This window comes from Elephas maximus, chromosome 1 (genome assembly GCF_024166365.1).
Source record: "Elephas maximus indicus isolate mEleMax1 chromosome 1, mEleMax1 primary haplotype, whole genome shotgun sequence".
Lineage (NCBI taxonomy): Eukaryota > Metazoa > Chordata > Mammalia > Proboscidea > Elephantidae > Elephas > Elephas maximus.
The window spans coordinates 67,101,481-67,121,476 of record NC_064819.1 but is presented as its reverse complement, the minus strand read 5'-3'; the positions used below and the strand labels follow the sequence as shown (position 1 = coordinate 67,121,476).

At 39.6% G+C, this 19,996-nt stretch overlaps 1 protein-coding gene across 2 annotated transcripts in view; it reads right to left on the bottom strand.

Annotated features, from left to right (window-relative positions):
* CDKAL1 (CDK5 regulatory subunit associated protein 1 like 1) overlaps positions 1-19,996 on the bottom strand; it is a 794,624-nt gene that overhangs the window by 144,184 nt on the left and 630,444 nt on the right. For both annotated transcript variants that reach the window (XM_049876026.1, XM_049876110.1), the window contains one exon: positions 2,418-2,480. In XM_049876026.1, coding sequence (XP_049731983.1) covers positions 2,418-2,480 — 63 coding nt within the window. The remainder of the gene's footprint in view (positions 1-2,417; positions 2,481-19,996) is intronic.

The following is a 19,996-nucleotide window of genomic DNA, read 5'->3' as shown; positions in this document are numbered from 1 at the left end:
ATGGGAGCAGATCACCAGGTTTTAATTCCATGGAGCCACTGGGTGAGTTCAAATTGCCAACCTTTTGCTTAGCAGCTGAGCACTTAACTGTTGTGCCACCAGGGCTCCAAATATACATATTTGGTTGAAACTGGTTTAAACAACTCATGCTCAATGAAATTTCTAAATTCCTATTTAGATAACTCCAGAGATTTCATTGAGCATGAGGTGTTTAGCCAACTTCAAGAACATCTCATAGAATTTTACACTTGAACCTACCCAACAAAAAAACCCACTGCCGTCAAGTCGATTCCGACTCATAGTGACCCTATAGGACAGAGTAGAACTGCCCCATAGAGTTTCCAAGGAGCGCCTGGCGGATTTGAACTGCTGACCGTACCTTAAAAACTAATTTGTTTGAATATAATTAGGTAATTAAAATAATAAACTAACTGGAAATATGACCCTCTATTATTTTATTGGTGTAAAACAAAAGCAACATTCTAAGAGGGTGGAAATAGTTCCCATTACTCAACCCCTTGTGGTTCTAGGCTTTGCGGACACTGGAATCGGCAAGAGACGAGGTTGAAAGCGATGTGGTTAGACTTGCCTGGTTAAAAACTGCCTCGAGTGAGACTTTTCCCTTTTCCTTCACAACACACATACAGAATAAAAAAAGATGCCAAAAGGCCAAATCTTGGAAGGTTCAAAAATCACTCATCAAGCAGTTCAACTACTTATAATAATTTATTACCAATCTTAAAGCAAACATCAAAAGGAACACCATTTAGCGTTTATATTCAATTCCTCACTGCCTGATGACTAATTTGTAGAGGAATGAAGTCTTCACAAGGGAAGCCAAAATAATTTGAGGTGACTTTGATACAATGCCACAAAGGATATGAGAAGGAAGCTGGTAGAAGCTGCAAATGGCTAAGTTCCATTAAGAGCTCTAATAAAAGCATAGTGGAATTTCCCTTAACTGTGAATTAAAAAAAAAAAAAAAAAAGTCAGAAGTGGGCAAAATTTAGACAAGTCAGGCAAAACCTTTGATTTGTCCTAGACTTTATGGTGTAGTTGTTAAATGTTCACCTTATCCACTGTTGAATTTATGTAAATTAAAATGGCTTCATCTTAAAAAAACGCAACATTGCCCTGGGAAATTGGGTCAATCTCATTTCTTTTGCTTTTGTTATCAATCTGCACCTTCCGTCTGCATTGTCAGACATGACAGGCTCTCACAGCCTCTTTCAAACAAATTGCATATTCTGCAAAGCAACTGATTTAACTTGAAGAATGTAAGTTGAAATGATATAATTTTTAGTATTGTGTATCGCCAGGGTCACGTGAAGTATAAGCACCTCTCTCTACAAATTTCTGGCGCTTCAGGCAACTGGTCACTATCAAAACACTAGCAGCTATTCAAATTCTTACAACTTCTATGAACAACTGGCACATTTTGTTTTTTCCTCCTGAATCCAGACATCACTGAGTTCTCAACTGAGGAAAGTCGCTTTCACAGTACTTATTTTGGCTACTTAAAAAATTCCCACCACATGTCTCCCTGTAAATTCACAGATAAAGATTTAAGTTTATATTAGCATTTCAACTGTGTAAATTTTTTGTTTGCTTCTAAAATCACCTCAAATTGACAGGTTTACTGGAACTTTATAAGGCTGAGAAGTTTTGTACATGTCTCAGACATCATTTTCCCATGATCATGTGATGTTAAAGATTTTCTTAAAAATGATTATTTATATTTCATTTTTAAGAGTCCTTAATTTTAATGTATATAAATATATGGTGAAATACTTATAAATGAACGGACAGCTGGGAATTCTTCAAATATGGGAGGGGTGGTGAAGAGTGTGGGGTATAGATGAAATAAGATTGGCCATGAAGTTATAAAGATGTGGGATGGGGACAAGGGGTTCATTATGTTATCTGGTCTTTTTTATAGCAAAACTCTTGGCAGTGCGTATTTCAGATATAAGGTTTTTTGATTTTTGTGAGGGTTTTTATTTAAAAAAATAACTTTCTATTAGGAAGCAATGGAGAACCAAGAGTTGGTAGCCATTATTTCAATTACCTTTACCATTTTCAGAAGCCAGGTTCATTCACTACGGTGTTTGGAAAGAAAGAACAAAAACCAAACAAACAAACAAAAATGCCCCCAAGCCTATCTTTTCACGATCTTTGAGATTTCCGTTACAATACGTAAGTAAATTTTAATATGAATGAAACAGAATTATTTTAGTTCTGAGATACAAATTTCCTAGTTTCTTTAAAAAGGTTAAAAAGTTGGAAATTTAAAAAGTGAACTAAAATTGAAATATAATTGGCAAGCATGCTTCAAAATCACAATATATTGGTAAACATTATGTACACATTCGGAAAGATTTGTACTACCCAGTACACTAATAACATGATTCTCTTACCTTGTGATCATATGGATTGTAAGAATGAAATACCCGAGAAAGATCTTTTGTCCTTTGCTTTTTCTGTGAAGGAAAAATAACACACATTTGAATTGACACGTGGCAAAAATAAACGTGTGTGTGTATTAAAAATTACTGTTTATTTAGAGATTTTCTTTCTGAAAGCTGAGGGGCAACAGTGTCAATCTGGGACACATGGATGCGATTAGAAACCAAAGTCACTTGATGGTTATATGGGTTGTTGTCACCAAGCAATCAGGCAATCTCTTCCCGCAATGTTTCATAATTAACACACCATCATCATTTAAAAAAAACCCTATTTAAAAATGCGTATCTTAGAGACTAAAATAAAGAAAACACTGTGAAAAGTTTTTTTTTTTTAAAAAAAGCACACTTAGAGCACTTTCAATTTCATTGTAGCACCAACTGCTGTTGCTGGGAATTTGGGTGCTGACAGGCATCCATTTAAACAACGCACCTCCTTCACGTTTCCTGATTACAGCTGGAGTCTGCCTGCTTGAGCCTGTAGGTATGAAGATACCTTTATTTTGTCACTGCTATAATGGATTTGGTTTTGGTTTTTGTAGCCCCAGTGGAGCCTTCATGGTGGTTAAAAACTATGGCTGTTAACCAAAAGGTTGACAGTTCAAATCCATCAGCTGCTCCTTGGAAATCCTATGGGGCAGTTCTACTCCGACCTATAGGGTTGCTGTGAGTTGGAGTTGACTCGATGGCAGTGAGTTTGGGGTTTTTGGCATAGCCCCGGTCCCTAATACAGTGTCTCACACACAGCAGACACTTAATAACAGTGTATTGAATTAATGAATTACCCAAGTTAGGCCTATAACTATTAATGATGACACAGAAACAGTTATATAAAGGGAGTCTCTTTTCACTTCTATTGATAGGCTCTTCTTAAGCTGAAAACTTGCAATCAAAACTGAGGCACTACTTAAGTCCCCACTTCACTCCTTGCTCCCCAGTATCTGAGACAGTGAGGAAGCGCGGGGCTCTATTATTATAGCCGACTGTAAGCAGCACCTTGGTGCCGGGTTTCTCATTCACTGTGATCTGACCACTCCCCCTAACCACTATAAGCAAATTTCTATAGGGTTCCAAATATTCTATGCGTGTGTGTGTGTGTGTGTGTATACACACAATTATTACTTTGAAAGAAACAGGATCCTTCTCTCTATATATAGTTCTGAAATTTACATTTTTTTCGTGTTAAAATTTATCTTTGTATATCCTTTCTATATACAGATTGGCAATCCCTCATACAGATTCTGAAATCCTCAAACTTCTGAAAACTGAACTTTTTTTCTGCAATTATAAACGAAAAGACGGCTGGGAATTCTTCAAATATGGGAGGGGTGGTAAAGAGTGTGGGGTATAGATGAAATAAGATTGGCCACGAAGTTATAAAGATGTGGGACAAGGGGTTCGTTATGTTATCTGGTCTTTTTTATGGCTGATACATTATGGAAGTATAGTTGCTGGATCAAATAGTACACACATTGATTATTTTGATGTTGTTGCTTTTAGTTGCTGTTGAGTCAGCTCTGACTCATGGCGACCTTATGTATAACAGAAAGAAATACTGCCCGGTTCTGTGTCACCTTCTTTGATCGCTGGTGTATTTGAGTCCAGATATCTTGATACAAAAAAAAAAAATCAAACCAGCTGCTGTTGAGGAGATTCTGACTCATAGTGACCCTGTAGCTGCTAAATGGACCCCTCCCCACAAACACTACCAGTTTGCCCTCTCACCAAAGATGGAAATGAGAAAAGGAACCCAGCTTCTTAAGTGGGAAATTCTTAAGAATTTCTCTTCCATTTAAAGGTTAGAACATTTCGAACTTACAGATCAAACATTTTTAAAATAGATATTGAACACTTCCTAGCTGCCGAATACAGAATTTATTTCTTGCATTTTTTTTTTTTTTTTAAAACATCTTAGAGTTAGTCCACTAACACATCTTAAAACTCTGTCATTTAAGTGGCCTGCTTCTCCTTAACACTGACCCAGTCTTGCTCCTGGTTCTACTCTCATCTTGATATTCTAACTACTAAATGTCTGGGTTTTTTTTCCCTAACTTATTTGGTATCCATGCTTCCTTGGGAAGTATTTTCTACCTATAAACTCCACTGCCCTCATAAGCATGCCATCAGACCTCCCCTATGCCAGAGATCTAAGCTGACCCCGCTGACTGGATCCTAAGTGGTCTTCTGGTTACGTAGTCAGATCTAGTATTTAAATTGTTGTTATTATGTGCCATCTAGTTGGTTCTGACTCATAGTGACCCTAAAGGACAGAGCAGAACTGCCCCATAGGGTCTCCTAGGCTGTAATCTTTATGGGGAGCCCTGGTGCTGCAGTGGTTAAGAGATACAGCTGCTAACCAAAAGGTCAGTAGTTCGAATCCACCAGCTGCTCCTTGGAAATCCTATGCGGCAGTCAGAATTCACTCGAAGGCAATAAGTTTTTTTTTTTGGTTTAATTTTTATGGGAGCAGACCACCAGGTCTTTTCTCCCATAAAGTCGCCGGTGAATTTGAACCACTGACCTTTCTGTTAGCAGCTGAGTGCTTATCCATTTTGCTGCCAGGGCTCCTTGGTATTTAAATACGACCTTGCATTAAGTCCTCTGTATAAACACATAGATTCCCCTTAGACCAGTTTCCCTACTTCAGAACTATTTTTGGAGCCACAATTCCAAGCAGTAGTCCTTTAAATCTCTTAGCCTTGTTTCCACATACTGACATCCACTCAAAGTCATCCTTCCCTGTAGCTCAGTCTAAATTCCCATCTCCCCTGACCACTTCTGAGTCATGCTTCTAACCATCTAACTCTAAAGTAATTTAACACTCCTTTTCCCCAGAGAGCAAAAGAGGTATCCTTAAGAGGACTGGAAACAGTCCCAGTGGCTAATGAAATGTTAGCTCTGTAAGCCTTGGGATCTGTTTTGTACAGGTCACTTGCCCACCAAAGTTTTCAATAGTTCATAATTTTCTCCTTCCTTTTCATACACCCACTTGGTTGGTATAACAGTTCTTGGCTTATACTTCAATCAGAAGAAGAATGACGGATGCTAACACTTCCTCTGGTCGGAGCCTTAATATAAAACATTGGGGAATTTTTTTTCAGAAAGGAAATTATGCTAGAGAAGATAACATAGGGAATATGTCAGCAGTCAACTTAGAAGGTGTCCCAAAGGTATCCCAGAAATGGTTGGGCTACCAGCTTGAGTTGGCAGGTGGATAAGGAATATTCAGAGGTTATTCTGCCTGACATTTTTACGTGGGTTGTGATTTCATATTTCTATTTTGATAGTTAAAACCTATATATGCCTTTTATTATAAGCTACTTCAAATCATTTTGGGAAGGAAGCGGGGTAGAAACAACAACACTATTTAGGTAAGCCCCAAAAGAAGTCAGTGAGGAAACAATGACTTATTTCTGGCAATAAATTTATTATGCACAAATACAGTGAAGTCTTGGTTATACATATTGAAAGTGATATGTATTAGCCCAGTTAGCATAAAACCACTGCTGTTCATCCTGTGAGGTCAGAGTCACACAGCCCAGTGGTGGTACCTCTCGGGATCTAGAATAGAGGTCAGCAAACTATGGATCACAGGCCAAATCCAGCCCACTGCCTATTTTTGTAAATAAAGTTTTATTGAAACACAGTCACACCCATTCATCTGTGTATTGTCTACAGCTGCATTTGCTTTACAACAGCAGAGGTGAGTAGCTGACAGAGACTATATGGCATATAAATCCTTAAATATTTACTCTCTGGCTCTATACAGAAAAGATTTCCTGACCCCTGATCTAGTTCCTCTACTCCTGACACTGTCTACTTCTGGGGGAAGCCCCTTGACCTCAAAGCAACTAACTATTCAGCAAAATTCCTTGCTCCATCATCGTCTCAATGGAGATGGCTCACAGACCAATCATAGCCTGTATCCTGACTTATCAGGATGCACACAGTGGGCAAAATGACAATTAACTGTTTTGCTTTTGGAGTTTTACTTTCGGTGTATTCTGTGTACAGAGAGAGAATATTACAAGTGGGCTTCTAGATTATATTGAAACCACTTTAGACACGGGGCTTTCAGAGCCTTCTGTATTCACGTCATAACTGCACTAACACTAAAGCTAAATAGAAGGTTTCATGTGCAAGAAGCTAAACACAGCCATTGTTACTAGTGAGCCAGTTCCTGTGGAGCCCTGCTATCTGCAGTTTTAACTGAAACTAAAAGCTGAGCCGAAAGTGGGATAATTAGGTATTTTCCTGTTGCATCATAACGTGGGTCTAAATTACCTCCCACTTTTTAGCCTGTTAAAACAAACATCTCAGTCATGCAACCACCTGTTAATTCACCAAGCGTTTAAAGAGTAAACATGCTAAACAAGCTGTGTGTCATAAAGTTGTAACAAGGGTGGCCAAAGTACAGTGGGTACGGACAAACACCTCTCAAAGAATTGTACAAGACACCTTCAAGTCACCTTCACCATTAATACCACGGTACAGTCCACAGAGATAAGATGATATTTAAAGGTAATGACATGCTGAGCCCTGCAGTCTATGTGGGCTGCGGCTAGGTTTAAAAGATGTGGATTATGCAAATTTGGCACAACTTCTAGGTTCCTGAGAAGCTGAAGCTCTGCAGGTCCCTGTTCTATAGGTACTCAGGAACTGCTTTTGTATTCCACTGTCTGAGGACAGAAAACAGTGATGATCTTTTTTTCATACTCATATTTCAAACAAAACCAAGTAAAACTAAAGGCCCCAAGGGAGCATTTTTAATGCAAAGGAGCCCTGGTGGTATAGTGGTTAAGCCCTTGGCTGCTAACCAAAAGGTTGGTCATTCAAACCCACCAGCCACTCCTCGGGAGAAAGATGTGGCAGTCTGCTTCTGTAAAGATTACAGCCTTGGAAACCCTATGGGGCAGGGTTTCCTTGACTCCACGGCAAGGGGTTTTAAGGTTGCCAAAGTAATCATTCCCATTTTTATCAAAGGTATGCAACAGAGCTCTGATCTCATCTTGTGATGAGAACCTGAATTTTGAAAGTGCAGTTATAAAATCAATAGTACTAGCAATATCCGTCAATTTAATTTCTTCCAGTTTCACAAACTAGTTCAATACTCTCTGTGCCAATCTTCTAGATATAAAGATTTCTGAAATAAAATAGTAAAATTATAAGGTAAAGATGAATGAGATGATGGACTTCAATTCCACATACTGATTCTCAGAAATGATAAAGACCACAAACTTCTGCAATTTCGCTATCTTAAAGGCATACTATGATAAAAATCAAGTTCTTTCACAAGCTTCATCACTGTTGGTGGTAAGAAGCCAAACAAGTACGCTTGAGGCTCAACTTACTTATTTTTTTCCTGCCCCCTTTCTGATAGACAACTTAAGAAGTGGTTAAGTGGTCAACTGGCAGGTTGGTAAGAGTGAAAGATAGGTAAAAGTGAACCGATAATGGGCCAGGACAGTCCAAACTGGATAATCAGGTTCTGAATAGCTGAACTTTGCATCACACAGAGGCACTTGAGACAACAAGGTAATGACAGTCTGGTGGGGACTAAACACAAAAAGAAACTGGGGTCAAAATCCCAGGTAATAAAGGCTAGAGATAAGGAATGGTTGGTTATTAATGCCAGGGATAGATATTCATTAGGGAAGTCAAGAACCACACTGAGGTAAAAGGGTTGAAAACAGCCAGGAGGTTCAAGGAAAAAAGAGACCGATAATCAAATGGGGTCCTCGGTGAAAAACTAGCCAGGAACTGGGAGAATCACAGAGAAGGCAAGGGCTAAGCCAGAAGCAGTTAAGGAACACTACAGCCAAGGAGAAGAAATAGTCAGGAAACTTCTGAGGTAAGTGAAGGTGTTAACAATCAAGGATGTGACCTGATGTTTACCTTGGGATCTTTGATTATACCTCCTGCAGGGGCAGGTACCAGTGCCAGGGTGCAGGCAATGCTGAGCCCACTAATGTGACAGCATTTGGTTGAAGAGAGAAAATATTATTGCTTGTTGGAGAGTTCAGTTTTAAATAAAAGGATTGAGCCTAGAAATTATGCCATATATAAACTGTAAGGAAGTAGGCCAACTATAGGCAAAGGGAGGCAGAGAAGAGGAGGTAGCTTTGTTGAACTGAAGAAATGGCTAAATGATTGGAACCCATGATGCAAGAAATGTAGTGACAAACAATCCTAATGGTGTTAGAGATGGAGCCCGATGAGCAAGGCTGGAGGCCAAGGACTGTGTAAGAAGCTGTTGCAATGTTTCAGGAAAAATGACAACATCCAAAATTCAGCTGGGAGCAAGGGAGAGACAGAAGATGGGACGGATTTCAGAAATAGCTAGGAGGCAGGGAGATTGCTGGAGTCTTGAAGGAGAAACAGGTTTGGAGGGCAGGGGGTATTGTTGCTATCAGGTGGTGTTGAGTTGAGTTGATTTCAACTCATAATGACTTCATGTGACAGAGTAGAACTGCTCCATAGGGTTTTTTGGGCTGTATTCTTTAGGGAAGCAGATCACCAAGTCTTCTTAATCCCAGGGAGCCCCTGGGTGGGTTCGAACTGCCAACCTTTTGTTAGCAGCCAAGTGCTTAACCATTTGTACCACCAGCGCTCCTTGTGGTAAGTTTGAGGTGGCTGTAAGACATTTGGAGAGATAATGAGAAGGAAGTTAGATATAAGGGTATGGTGCTCAAAAGAGGTATGTGGGCCATAGATTGGGAATCAAGGACATATCACTGTAATTTAAAGCAGGAGAGAGGATGAGATCACACAGGGAATATATAGAGCAAAGGAGGGGAGAAGAGAGAAAATTGGTGGTAAAATCCTAGCAAGCAATACCTGTCTGACCTTGGGCCAGGTAACTGCTCTGGATTTCATACGTAAAACAAGGGAGTTGGATAAGGTTAGTGGTTCTCAATCCTGTTAGCAGGTTAGACTCATTGGGGAGACTTTAAATATACTAAGACCCCCAATCCTACCCCTACGCCCTGTGCCAGTTACTCTGACTGAATTAGCCTGTTGGACATGTGTATTATTTAAAAGCTTTCCAGGTGTTTCTACTGTGTGACCAGCATGGACAACTATCAGCCAAGATGATCTCTAAGACCTCTTCCAACTGTTAACCTCTATGCTTCTAGATCTGTTCCCCATTGTCTTTTAGCTATTGGTATTCTGTGTTCTGAATTCTACCAGGTATTTTCATTCTTAATCTCCACATTACGCCAGCAGCTTCGCCTTGTATCCTAACCTCTTCTTTTACTTAAGGATGGACTCTATACACAGGAATTCCTCTATGGCACATTCTGCCTTTGGTGCAGATAACAGGCTGCAGTTATATATTTATTTCCCTACTTGGTAAGTGCTTCTGAAAAATAAATGGAAAGCTAATTTAATACACAAAAACCTTTACTTTGTTATCAATGTATAAAACATCAGAAGCTCAGTTAAAAGCACTTGACAAATATCAGGACTCAATCACAATCTCACTTTTACACTGTACATAACTGGATGGTATCCTTAAGATGAATTATACTCATTCAAGATCAATAGAAGAAGAAAAAACAGGTCCCTGGAATTTAAACAATATACCCCAGATTTTAGAAATAAAAAAAATAGCAAATAAATGATGTGAAATAGAGATATGATTGGTGATCAAAAAAACACTCAGGAAAACAGATATGAAGTCTTCAAAATCTCATCTGCTTTTTTTTTTTTTTAATAGCATTAAGGGGAGAAGAGGCATACTTCTATATTCTAAGAGAAATAATGACTGTGAGGGTGGTAAGAAAAAGAAGGGAGAATAATGCTGCTCTAAGCGTATATATTTTGTCACCCCTTATGCTTTTTTTTTTTTTTTTTTTTTAATGCTCAAGAGAAGGAGTCCCTGGGAAGCACAAATGGTTTACATGCCAGGCTAGTAACCAAAAGGTGGGTGGTTTGAGTCCACCCAGAGGTGCCTCTGAAGAAGGGCCTGGTGATCTATACCTGAAGGCTCACAGATGTTGAAAACCCTGTGGAGCACAGTTCTATTCTGACACACAGGAGTCAGTCAACTCAACAGCAAGTGATCTACTGGAACTCTCTAGTGTTGTAAGATCTGCAAAATCACTGAAATGCCCCTACACTCCGCTGCCCTTCCATGAGATGCTGCCTGCAGTCTTTCATTCAGCTACAGCAAATTCAAGGAGAATTACCAGGTAATTACCAGTGCGGACATGGCATTAGCATTTGTTGAAGTTCACCAAAACAGCGGAATTCTAAGAGTGGAAGTCAGACAATGGATAAGTGAATCGGTACAACCAACCGTAATGGTATTCAAATAAAACAACCAGTCCAGGAGCTGAGAAACGTGGAAAGGTCCTGCTGATTTTAAAGCACAGCAGCTATCAGTGGGAAACACTCTTTTTTTAGCCCTACGGTTTCCAAAATAACCTTAGTGGACCGAGGTGTAACAATGAGCCTCTCATTTTCACAGATGGTAGGGAGTGGGGGTGGGGGAGAAGGAGAGGCACCACATACCCTGGGCTGGTCCTTAACTAGGCAACAAACTTGGGAGAAAATGCAGATGGGGAATTCTGCATTACTTCAACAATCTCTGATAATAGCCATATCTTCTCATATCTTGTTTACCTTATTTTCTAAGGAGAACACTTGTTTGCAAGGAAAGGTCATTCTTTGGCAGCGAAGGCATGTCTGGCACATAAGAAAGGAAGGAAACTTAACTATTTTGTGAAAATAGGTGTTGCCAAAATGAGCAGCCGTCACAAGCAGTGAGGAAAGAAATAGCCTTTCAGTATAAGACAAATCCCTGCAAAGTAAGAATACAAAGCCAAAGGGCATTAAGTACCAGATACCACACATCGGTATATTCAAACGTCCTTTAAGTGCTCGAGTGCACAATCATTGCAGCATTATTCACAATAGCCAAAAGGTGGAAACAACCCCAGTGTCCATCGACAGATGTGGTATATATACAGCTAAAAAAAGGAATGAAGTTCTGATACATGCTACAACATGGATGAACCTTGAAAACAGTATGCTGACGTGAAACAAGTCAGACACAAAAGGATAAAGACTGAATGATCCCAATTATATGAAATATTTAGAATAGGCAAATGCACAGAGACTAGAGTTTATTAGTGGTTACCAGGGGTGGGTGAGAAGGGGAAATGAGGATGTATTGCTTAAGGGATATTGAGTTTTCTGTTTGGGGTAATGAACAACTTTTGGAAATGGAGAGTAGGGATGGCTGTACCACCTGGTGAATGTAATTCATGTCACTGAATTGTACACTAAAAACTGGTGAAAATGGAAAAGTTTTTTTTTTTGTTGTTGTTACACATATTTTACCACAATAAAAAAATTTTAAAATATTAACAAAAAAGAATACCACACAAGAACATGAGTTGCTATACATATCAATTCAATATCATTAATCTTCACTCTGTCCTAGCCTACCATAATAGAGAATTAACTTTATCTCTTATCTGGATTATTATAGCAATATTTTTTTCCCCCAAGTCCAATATTCACACTTAAATCAAGGGTTGGCATTCCCGAAGCCAACTCTTCAGGCAAAGATTAGATTGGACTACAAAACATAAAACGATACTGGTGAGGAGTGAGCTTCTTAGCTCAAGTAGACACATTATAGACTATGTGGGCATCCCCTGTCTGGAGGTGAGATGAGAAGGCAGAGGGGGACAGGAGCTGGTTGAAGGGACACGGCAAATACAGGGTGGAGAGAAAGAGTGTGCCGTCACATTGTAGGGAGAGCAACAACGGTCATATAACAATGTGTGTCTAAGTTTTTGTATGAGAAACTGACTTGAATTGTAAACTTTCACTTTAAGCACAATTGAAAAAAAAAAAAAAAATCAAGGGTTGGTAAACTATGGTCTGTGGCCAAATATGGCTGACTACCTATTTTTGCACAGTCCACAAACTAAGATTGGTTTTTATATTTTTAAATTGCTGGAAAAAAGAAAATAACAAAAGAATATGAATACTGCTGACATATGAAAGTTATGTGTTCATAAATAAGGTTTTATTGGAGTACAGCCGCACTTATTCATTGCATATTATCTACGACCTCTTTTGCGAAACAATGGCAGAGTTGAGTGATTACAGCAGAGACTGCATGGCTGCAAAGCCTAAAATATTTACTGTCTGGTCCTTCTCAGAAGGAGTTTGCCAGTCCCTGCTCTAAATCACTGATTCACAACCTTGGCTGTACATTGGAATCACTGGGGAGTTTTAAAGAATACTGATGCTTGGGTCCCAATCCCATTGATTCTGAGTTAATTGATGTGGGGCACTGCCTGGAACTGGGAGTTTTAAAATCTCCCCAGGTGATTCTAATTTGAAGACTGGGTAGAAAAGCATTACTTAATCCACCCCTTTACTGGGTAGTACAAATGGTTACCCTGCTCAGCTGCTGACCAAAAGCAGCTGAGCATGGTAACATTTTGGAGATTCAAGTCCACTCAGAGCTCCTTGGAAGAAAGGCCTGATGATCTACTTCCAAAAAAACAGCCAGTGAAAACCCTACGGAGCACATTTCTACTCTGACACACGTGAGGTCACCATAAGTAGAGTTGACTCAATGGCAACTGGACTGGGGTTACTGAAGCCAGAGTGAGTTTCCAAAGACAAGCTCATCTAATGTCACTCTCTCTAAATGCCTTCAAGAGTTCCTTGCTGCTCAGAGAAGAAAGTTTCAAGTATTGCATTAAGGCTTTGTGCCACTTTCCCCACTAATACCCAAAACAGTGCCTGTTCTTCAGAGACTGCATTTTCCTAGCCCTACATGCATTCCCTCTACCTGGAATCCCTCCTTACCATCCCCGTGTATCAAGTTCATTCTGAAAAGCTCAGTTCAAAGATCACCTCTTCCGTGCTGGATCCTCCTAAATACTATGTGCTTCCACAAATCTCTTTACCCCTTTCACTGTATGCCAATTCATCTTTGATGAATTCATCTATATCTTAATCATCTGGGTATCATCCCTTCTTTCCATGATAACTTTATTAAACTGTCTTGAATATGGTAGCTATTCTAGAAGTGCTGCCCATTCTCTTAATCTCATGATGTTTTGTTTCTACCTTCACTGAGCCCTCTAGTCCCTCAAACTGTCCCTACACACTCAGGTCACCTTGCCCTTCAGGCTCTCAATTCATGATGCAACATTTCAAACCATTTCTTGCCAGTAACCTCAGCTTCCCCATTCTTCTGTCCTTCAAAATGTCTGCCATATGCCCTCCCCCCACCTGATATTATTCCAATTATTTGACTCCTGAGCAATGCCAGGTACCATACCTGTGGGCTGAGGTCACTTAAACACTACATGGTTATCCCTCTGTGAGCCCATATTATCTTGCTGTTGCTATTCCTCAAAAGAGTCTCCCTGTTATGGACTGAACTGTGCCCCCCCCCAAAATGTGTGTCAACTTGGCTAGGTCATGGTTCCCAGTATTGTCTGATTGTCTACCATTTTGTCATCTGCTGGGATTTTACTGTGTTGTGAATCCTAACTCTATGATGTTAATGAGGCAGGATTAGAGGCTAGTTATGTTAATGAAGCAGGACTCAATCTGCAACATTAGGTTGTGTCTTAAATCAACTCTTTTGATATATATAAGGGTGAACCAAGCAGAGAGACATGGGGACTTCATTACCACCATTAAAAATGTGCCAGAGGCAGTTCGTCCTTTGGACCTGGGGTCCCTGCTCTGAGAAGCTCCTCAACCAGGGAAGACTGATGACAAGGACCTTCCCCCAAGCTGGCAGAAAAAGGCTTTCCCTGGAGCTGGCACCCTGAATTCGAGCTTCTAGCCTCCTAGACTGAGAGAATAAATTTCTGTTTGTTAAAGCCACCCACTTGCGGTATTTCTTTATAGCAGCACCAGAAAACTACAACACTTGAAATAGTTTTTCTGCCTCTCATCTCATCCTCTGTATCTGAAATCCATTCTCTGTGCTCTAAAGCTTAACTGATTAATTGAATGACAATTTATTTGGTGCCCAGCACTGGTGAAACAGGAAAGCCAGATCAGAGGCTCCTGAACGCAACAGAGCTCATAAACTAGTGGGAGAAATAAACAGTCACTATCCTTTTTTATTCTTAACCAGCAACCAGGCACATAGAAAAGTCCTAAATGACTGCTGAATGAATTCCAAAAACTCTGGATATTAACATTTGGTATCAGTACCTCTCACCAAGTCACTGTGCCAACAAATGACACCTGTTCATGATTCTTAAACAGATTACTAAATCAACTGCAAATTTATTTTATGTTGGCTAGAATTATGATTTTTTTATAATTATAAATGCTACCTCAAGATGAGAATTTTTAAATCTCCAGAATTTGCAACTTGTTTCCCATTGGATTTTGCTTTGAGTGAAGTGATATTCTACACACAGGCACACAATTTTTTTAAGCGTGTCTGAACTCTCATAAAGCTTGCTGCTTTCTCCAAGTTATAAATATGACAGGGGAACGACAGCATCAAGTACCTTTTGCTGGATAGAAAAATATTACAAAAGGATAAAATTAACAGCTGTATGTCATGGATTACCCTCAACTTACAAATAAAGAAGTAAATAAAACAACCAATTACTGTTCAGAATGTAGTCAGGGAACTGATTTTCTGTCCACCTATTAAAAACTAAGCTCTGTTGCAGTTGAGCTGATTCCAACTCGGTGACCCCTTAGGACAGAGCAGGACTGCCCGATAGGGTTTCTAAGGCTGTGAATCTTCCCAGAAACAGAGTACCAGATCTTTCTCTCGCAGACTGGCTGGTGGATTTGAACTACAGACCTTTCAGTTAGCAGCCAAACGTTTTAACCAGGGCTCTTTGTCTATTACACACTAGGTTTCATAACATATGCAAACACCTGACAGCACAAGAATAAATATGTTACCAGCAAGGTGTCCTGCCCCCAATTTGCTTACTCTGAAGCTAAGCAGTTTGATGAAGTAGAGAAAATAGTGTGTCATCTAATTCCCACTGATTTTTTTTTTCAAATAATTTCAGTAATTTTAGACCCAGTCACAGATACAAATACTGCCCATGCATGAAGAAGTTTTACGGCTATTTCTAAAATTTAAAACATCCCTGTAACACAGGACAAGATAATTATTCTCACAGAGATATTTTAGAAGGATTAGTAGTTATAGTGTTAAAATTCTTTAAAATCAGCGTCATCACCCCAACTCCGGCAAACAGTGTGATGCGACCAATTTCCAGCTATCCATGTGCTACATCATTTTTATTTTTGTCTTCAAAGTTTTACTGGGATATCATTTCTTTTTGGAACTAGGGAGGGTCAGAACATGTGCTATGATTTAACTTTTTTCACTTGTTTAGTAACAATGCCTGATATCTGTCAATTATTTTAATAAGGACAAATTATACAATTAAGCAAAAAGAAAAAAAAAAAAGAAGTCCTATTAGAGATGTAGCTGTGAGAAATATTTTGTAACTGGATAAAATAAATGTAGTGTAGGTGTTTATAATTAGTACCCCGGAGTTCTATGTATTTCTGTAGTGTCACTAAACTTTGCTCTTCCTTTTAGCTATGGAGAGATGGTAAAGTGCCTTTACTGAATTTAACATTCAGTGAGGAAGAGCTTGGGAGCCCAATTAGTGAAAACAGTATCTGGATCTGTACAAACTCTATCAATGCTCAGAGCCTCATACCAGCTTCCAAAGATGAATCCACATAGTACCCGAGGGGAAAACTGATGAGAAAAGAATGGGGGAAAACTAAATTTCTCTGACCCAGAGATAAGCTGCTATCCAGTTTTAAAAACTGATCAAAACCAATGCATCGCCTTCATGACCCCGAATAACCCCCAGTGTCACCCCATTTGAAGAGAAGCTCAAAAATTGTTCTGTGCCAGTTATTGCTGTTTCTCTAGATAAGCCCACAACTCGTTTTTATTACGATTCCACGACTGGGACCTGGAAGGTCAGACATGACAATGTAGGTTTGATAACTTTCCTACTTTCTACATCTAATTTAGCACCTACTGTAAAAAATCATTTCTATCAGCAATGCAACCATCACTGATATCTTTCTCTGCCCCATCACACCAATAACAAAGAGTCTGAAATTCATTTAAGGGGTGACTGGGCTTTTTGACCTATCTTCTCCTCAAGTGCTACATCAAAAACAGACTTATTTTTTTGTTCTATGTATTAAACATACACATTTTATTTTTTATCTCTGGCCTTTATGACAAAGGAGTCTTTATTTGATAACCAGAAGACAATTTAATACACAGCTCAATCTTCTCCATTCCCTCATCTTTATGTCACCTCAGAAATCAGCTGATTATTTCCCTATGCTGAAAGAGCAAGGTTACTACAGAGACAGCCAGTGGATGAACATTTCTGAGGGTGGCTCTTACCAAAAAAAGAAAAAAAAATCCGTTACGGTTGAGTTGATTCCCACTCATAGCAACCCTACAGGACAGAGCAGAACTGCCCAACAGGGTTTCCAAGGCTGTAATCTTTATGGAAGTAGACTGCCACAACTTTCTCCCGTGGCGCGCCTGGTGGGTGTGAACTGCCAATTTTTTCAGTTAGTAGCAGAGCGCTTAACCACTGAGCCACTAAGTTTCCTTAAAAAAAAAAAAAAAAAGAAAAACTACCATTGAGTCAATTTTGACTCACAGCAACCTTACAGGACAGAGCAGAACTGCCCCATAGGGTTTCTAAGGAGCTGATGGTGGATTTGAACTGCCAACCTTTTGGTTAGAAGCCAAGCTCTTAACCACTATGACACTAAGGCTCCTGAGGTGGTACAAAAGGTTAAGTGTTCACCTACTAACTAAATGTTAGGGGTTCAAACCCACCTAGAGCTGCCTCAGAAGAAAGGCCTAATGGAAGGTCTGCTTCTGAAACATCACAGCCTTGAAAACCCTATGGAATGCAGTTTTACTCTGCAACACGTGGGGTAGCCGTGAGTCAGAGTCAACTCGACAGCAACTGGCTTTTGTTGTTGCTTGTATTTTGGTTAAGTACTATCTATTGACTGGGACTACGGAAGATAAGGCTTCAGCTTTCTTTTTGCCCCTGGACAACACCATTTATTTTTATTATTTCCCACCTACACTTCCCAATATAGTTCTGTTATAATTTTAGTTTGATTATTAGAAAGTTTACATCATTATGACTATACATGCCATTCAGAATATAGCCATGTAATAACTATGGTTACATTGCCTTTCCTGTATATTTTCCCCCCTGGTGTTTTAAAAAAAAAATTGCCTTTTTTTTTTTGCTTGATTTTCTATTTGTCACAATTCAAGGTCATATTCTCTTCCACCTATCTAAATCACCTCTCAAGATATTCATTCACATCCCATCATTTTCATCTTTTTGAAGGAGTTTCCTCCAGAGCTCTCTGGCCTGCTCTGGGTTAGTTTGGCTGCTCACCAGCTCTGATGCACGGCTGTCCCCATTACCACCATACTGGAAGATTCCATTGGTTTCTCTTTTATGTTAGGTCTTCTGTTTCCTTTATCCCATATGATCTTTCTTACCTCGTTCCCTTTTTTTTATGATGCCCAGAAATTCTCTAAAAGCTTCCTGAGAAAAGGGGTATCCTGATCCCTGACAGATGCTCTGGTGAGGTGCAAAGAAATGAAAAGCATTTTTTCTTCAGAAGAAAGAAGGCGCCACTCCTTTGTTCCCTGGGTTCCAATGTTGCTATTGAGAAGGTTGAAGCCATTCTAATTCCTAATCCTTTTGATGTAATTGTTTTTTCTCTCTGCGTCTTGATGTAGGTATTATTATTATTGTTTTTCAATCCATAATGCTGATTCCAGAGTGAATGCTTTCAGTCTGGAAATTCAAGTCCTTCAGTCTTTGGAAATTTCCTTGGATTATTTCATTGACAATTTTCTCCTGTCTCTGTTTACTTTTTTGGGACTTCCTGTTATTTGAATGTTGAACCCCTGGATTGTTCCTTTAATTTCCCTATCTTTACTATTTATACCTCATTTCCTGTTGGTCTACTTTCTGGAAATTTCCTGTACTTGAGAAGCCCTGGTGACACAGTGGTTAAGTGCTTGGCTGCTAACCAAAAAGTTGGAGGTTTGAACCCACCAGCTGCTCAGCGGGAGAAAGATGTGGCAACCCGCTTCCATAAAGATCACAGCCTTGGAAACCCTATGGGACAGTTCTATTCTGTCCTATAGGGTGGCTATGAGTCAGCATTGACTCCCTAGCACACAACAACATCTTCATACTCTACTGAATTTTTCATTTTTGCTACCATGTTTTTAATTTCTAAGCATTGTTTTTTGTTAGTTTTTTTTCTTCTCCCTGCATAATCCTGCGCCGCCCCCCCCGCAACTTCTGTTTGCTTTGGGTTCCTATTCTTCATGTTTGTGTCTTTTCCCAGATGTGCGATAAACCTTGATTACCTGCTCATGATTGAAAGTTCTGAGCCTGTGGCTGGGGTTTGTCAGCATGAGCCTCACTACAGGATGATCTGGCTGGACTGTTTAATTGTGGAACCTCTGATGTCACCACCTTTAAGCCTTATACTGGGTAGTTTCCCAAAGAAATTTTTCCCAATTCTTCTAATCTCTTGCCTGTATTCTAGTTGCTAAATGAAGAAAGAGGGCTAGGACTAGAGAAGATCTCAGCATTCAATATCTGTATAGTGACTGAACCCCCTCTTTTCACTGTATTTCTTCCCCTGCCCCTAACTTGTCTTCTAGTCCAGAGACCTTTTGCTTTCCTCTCCAGAGAATGAGTTTTCAGTCTTCTATCAGAGTGGGGAGAGGAAGTCATCTGAGACATGGAGTTGGGAGGGAATGGAGGAATCTAGCTATTTCTTAAATAGTTTTCAAATAACCTCCCTTATATTAGTTTCCTCCCTTCCTGCCTCAAGAAGGTGCCAGCCAATTCTGGGCTGTTTGAGGGTTCTGTGGTAGATATCAAGTTGGTTCTCAGCTTGGCTTTTGGCTTTTCCTCGTCACCAGGTTGGTATTTATGTTTCTCTGGGATGAGGAGGTTAGTTGCCACTTGTCTGTCTGCCTTCCAGCTACCACAATGTTGCTGCTATTGTTTCCTCTCCTGTTTTCTTAATCCTGGTTAGTTAATAATGCCTGTAACAAAAACCTCTACATTTTAATAGTTTTAATAGAATTTGGGAGAGAACAAAATTAGACCTGTCTCCAACTTTCCAACCTAAAGCCTGACTGACTCTGAAAACTGAAAACAACAATTGCCACTGAGGCAACTCTGACTTATGATGACCCCACGTGTGTCAGGGTAGAAGTGAGCTCCTAAGGGTTTTCAGTGGCTGGCTGATCTTCTGGAAGTAGATCGCCAGGTTTTTTTTCCAAGGAGACTCTGGGTGGACATGACTCTCCAACTTTTCAGTTGGTAGCCAGGTGTGTCAATCATTTGCACCACCCAGGGACTCCAAAGAAGCTATGAAAAATTAGTATATTTAAAAATAAATAAATTTAAAAAGCCCCTTAGGTCACATATGTACATATGGAATTAATG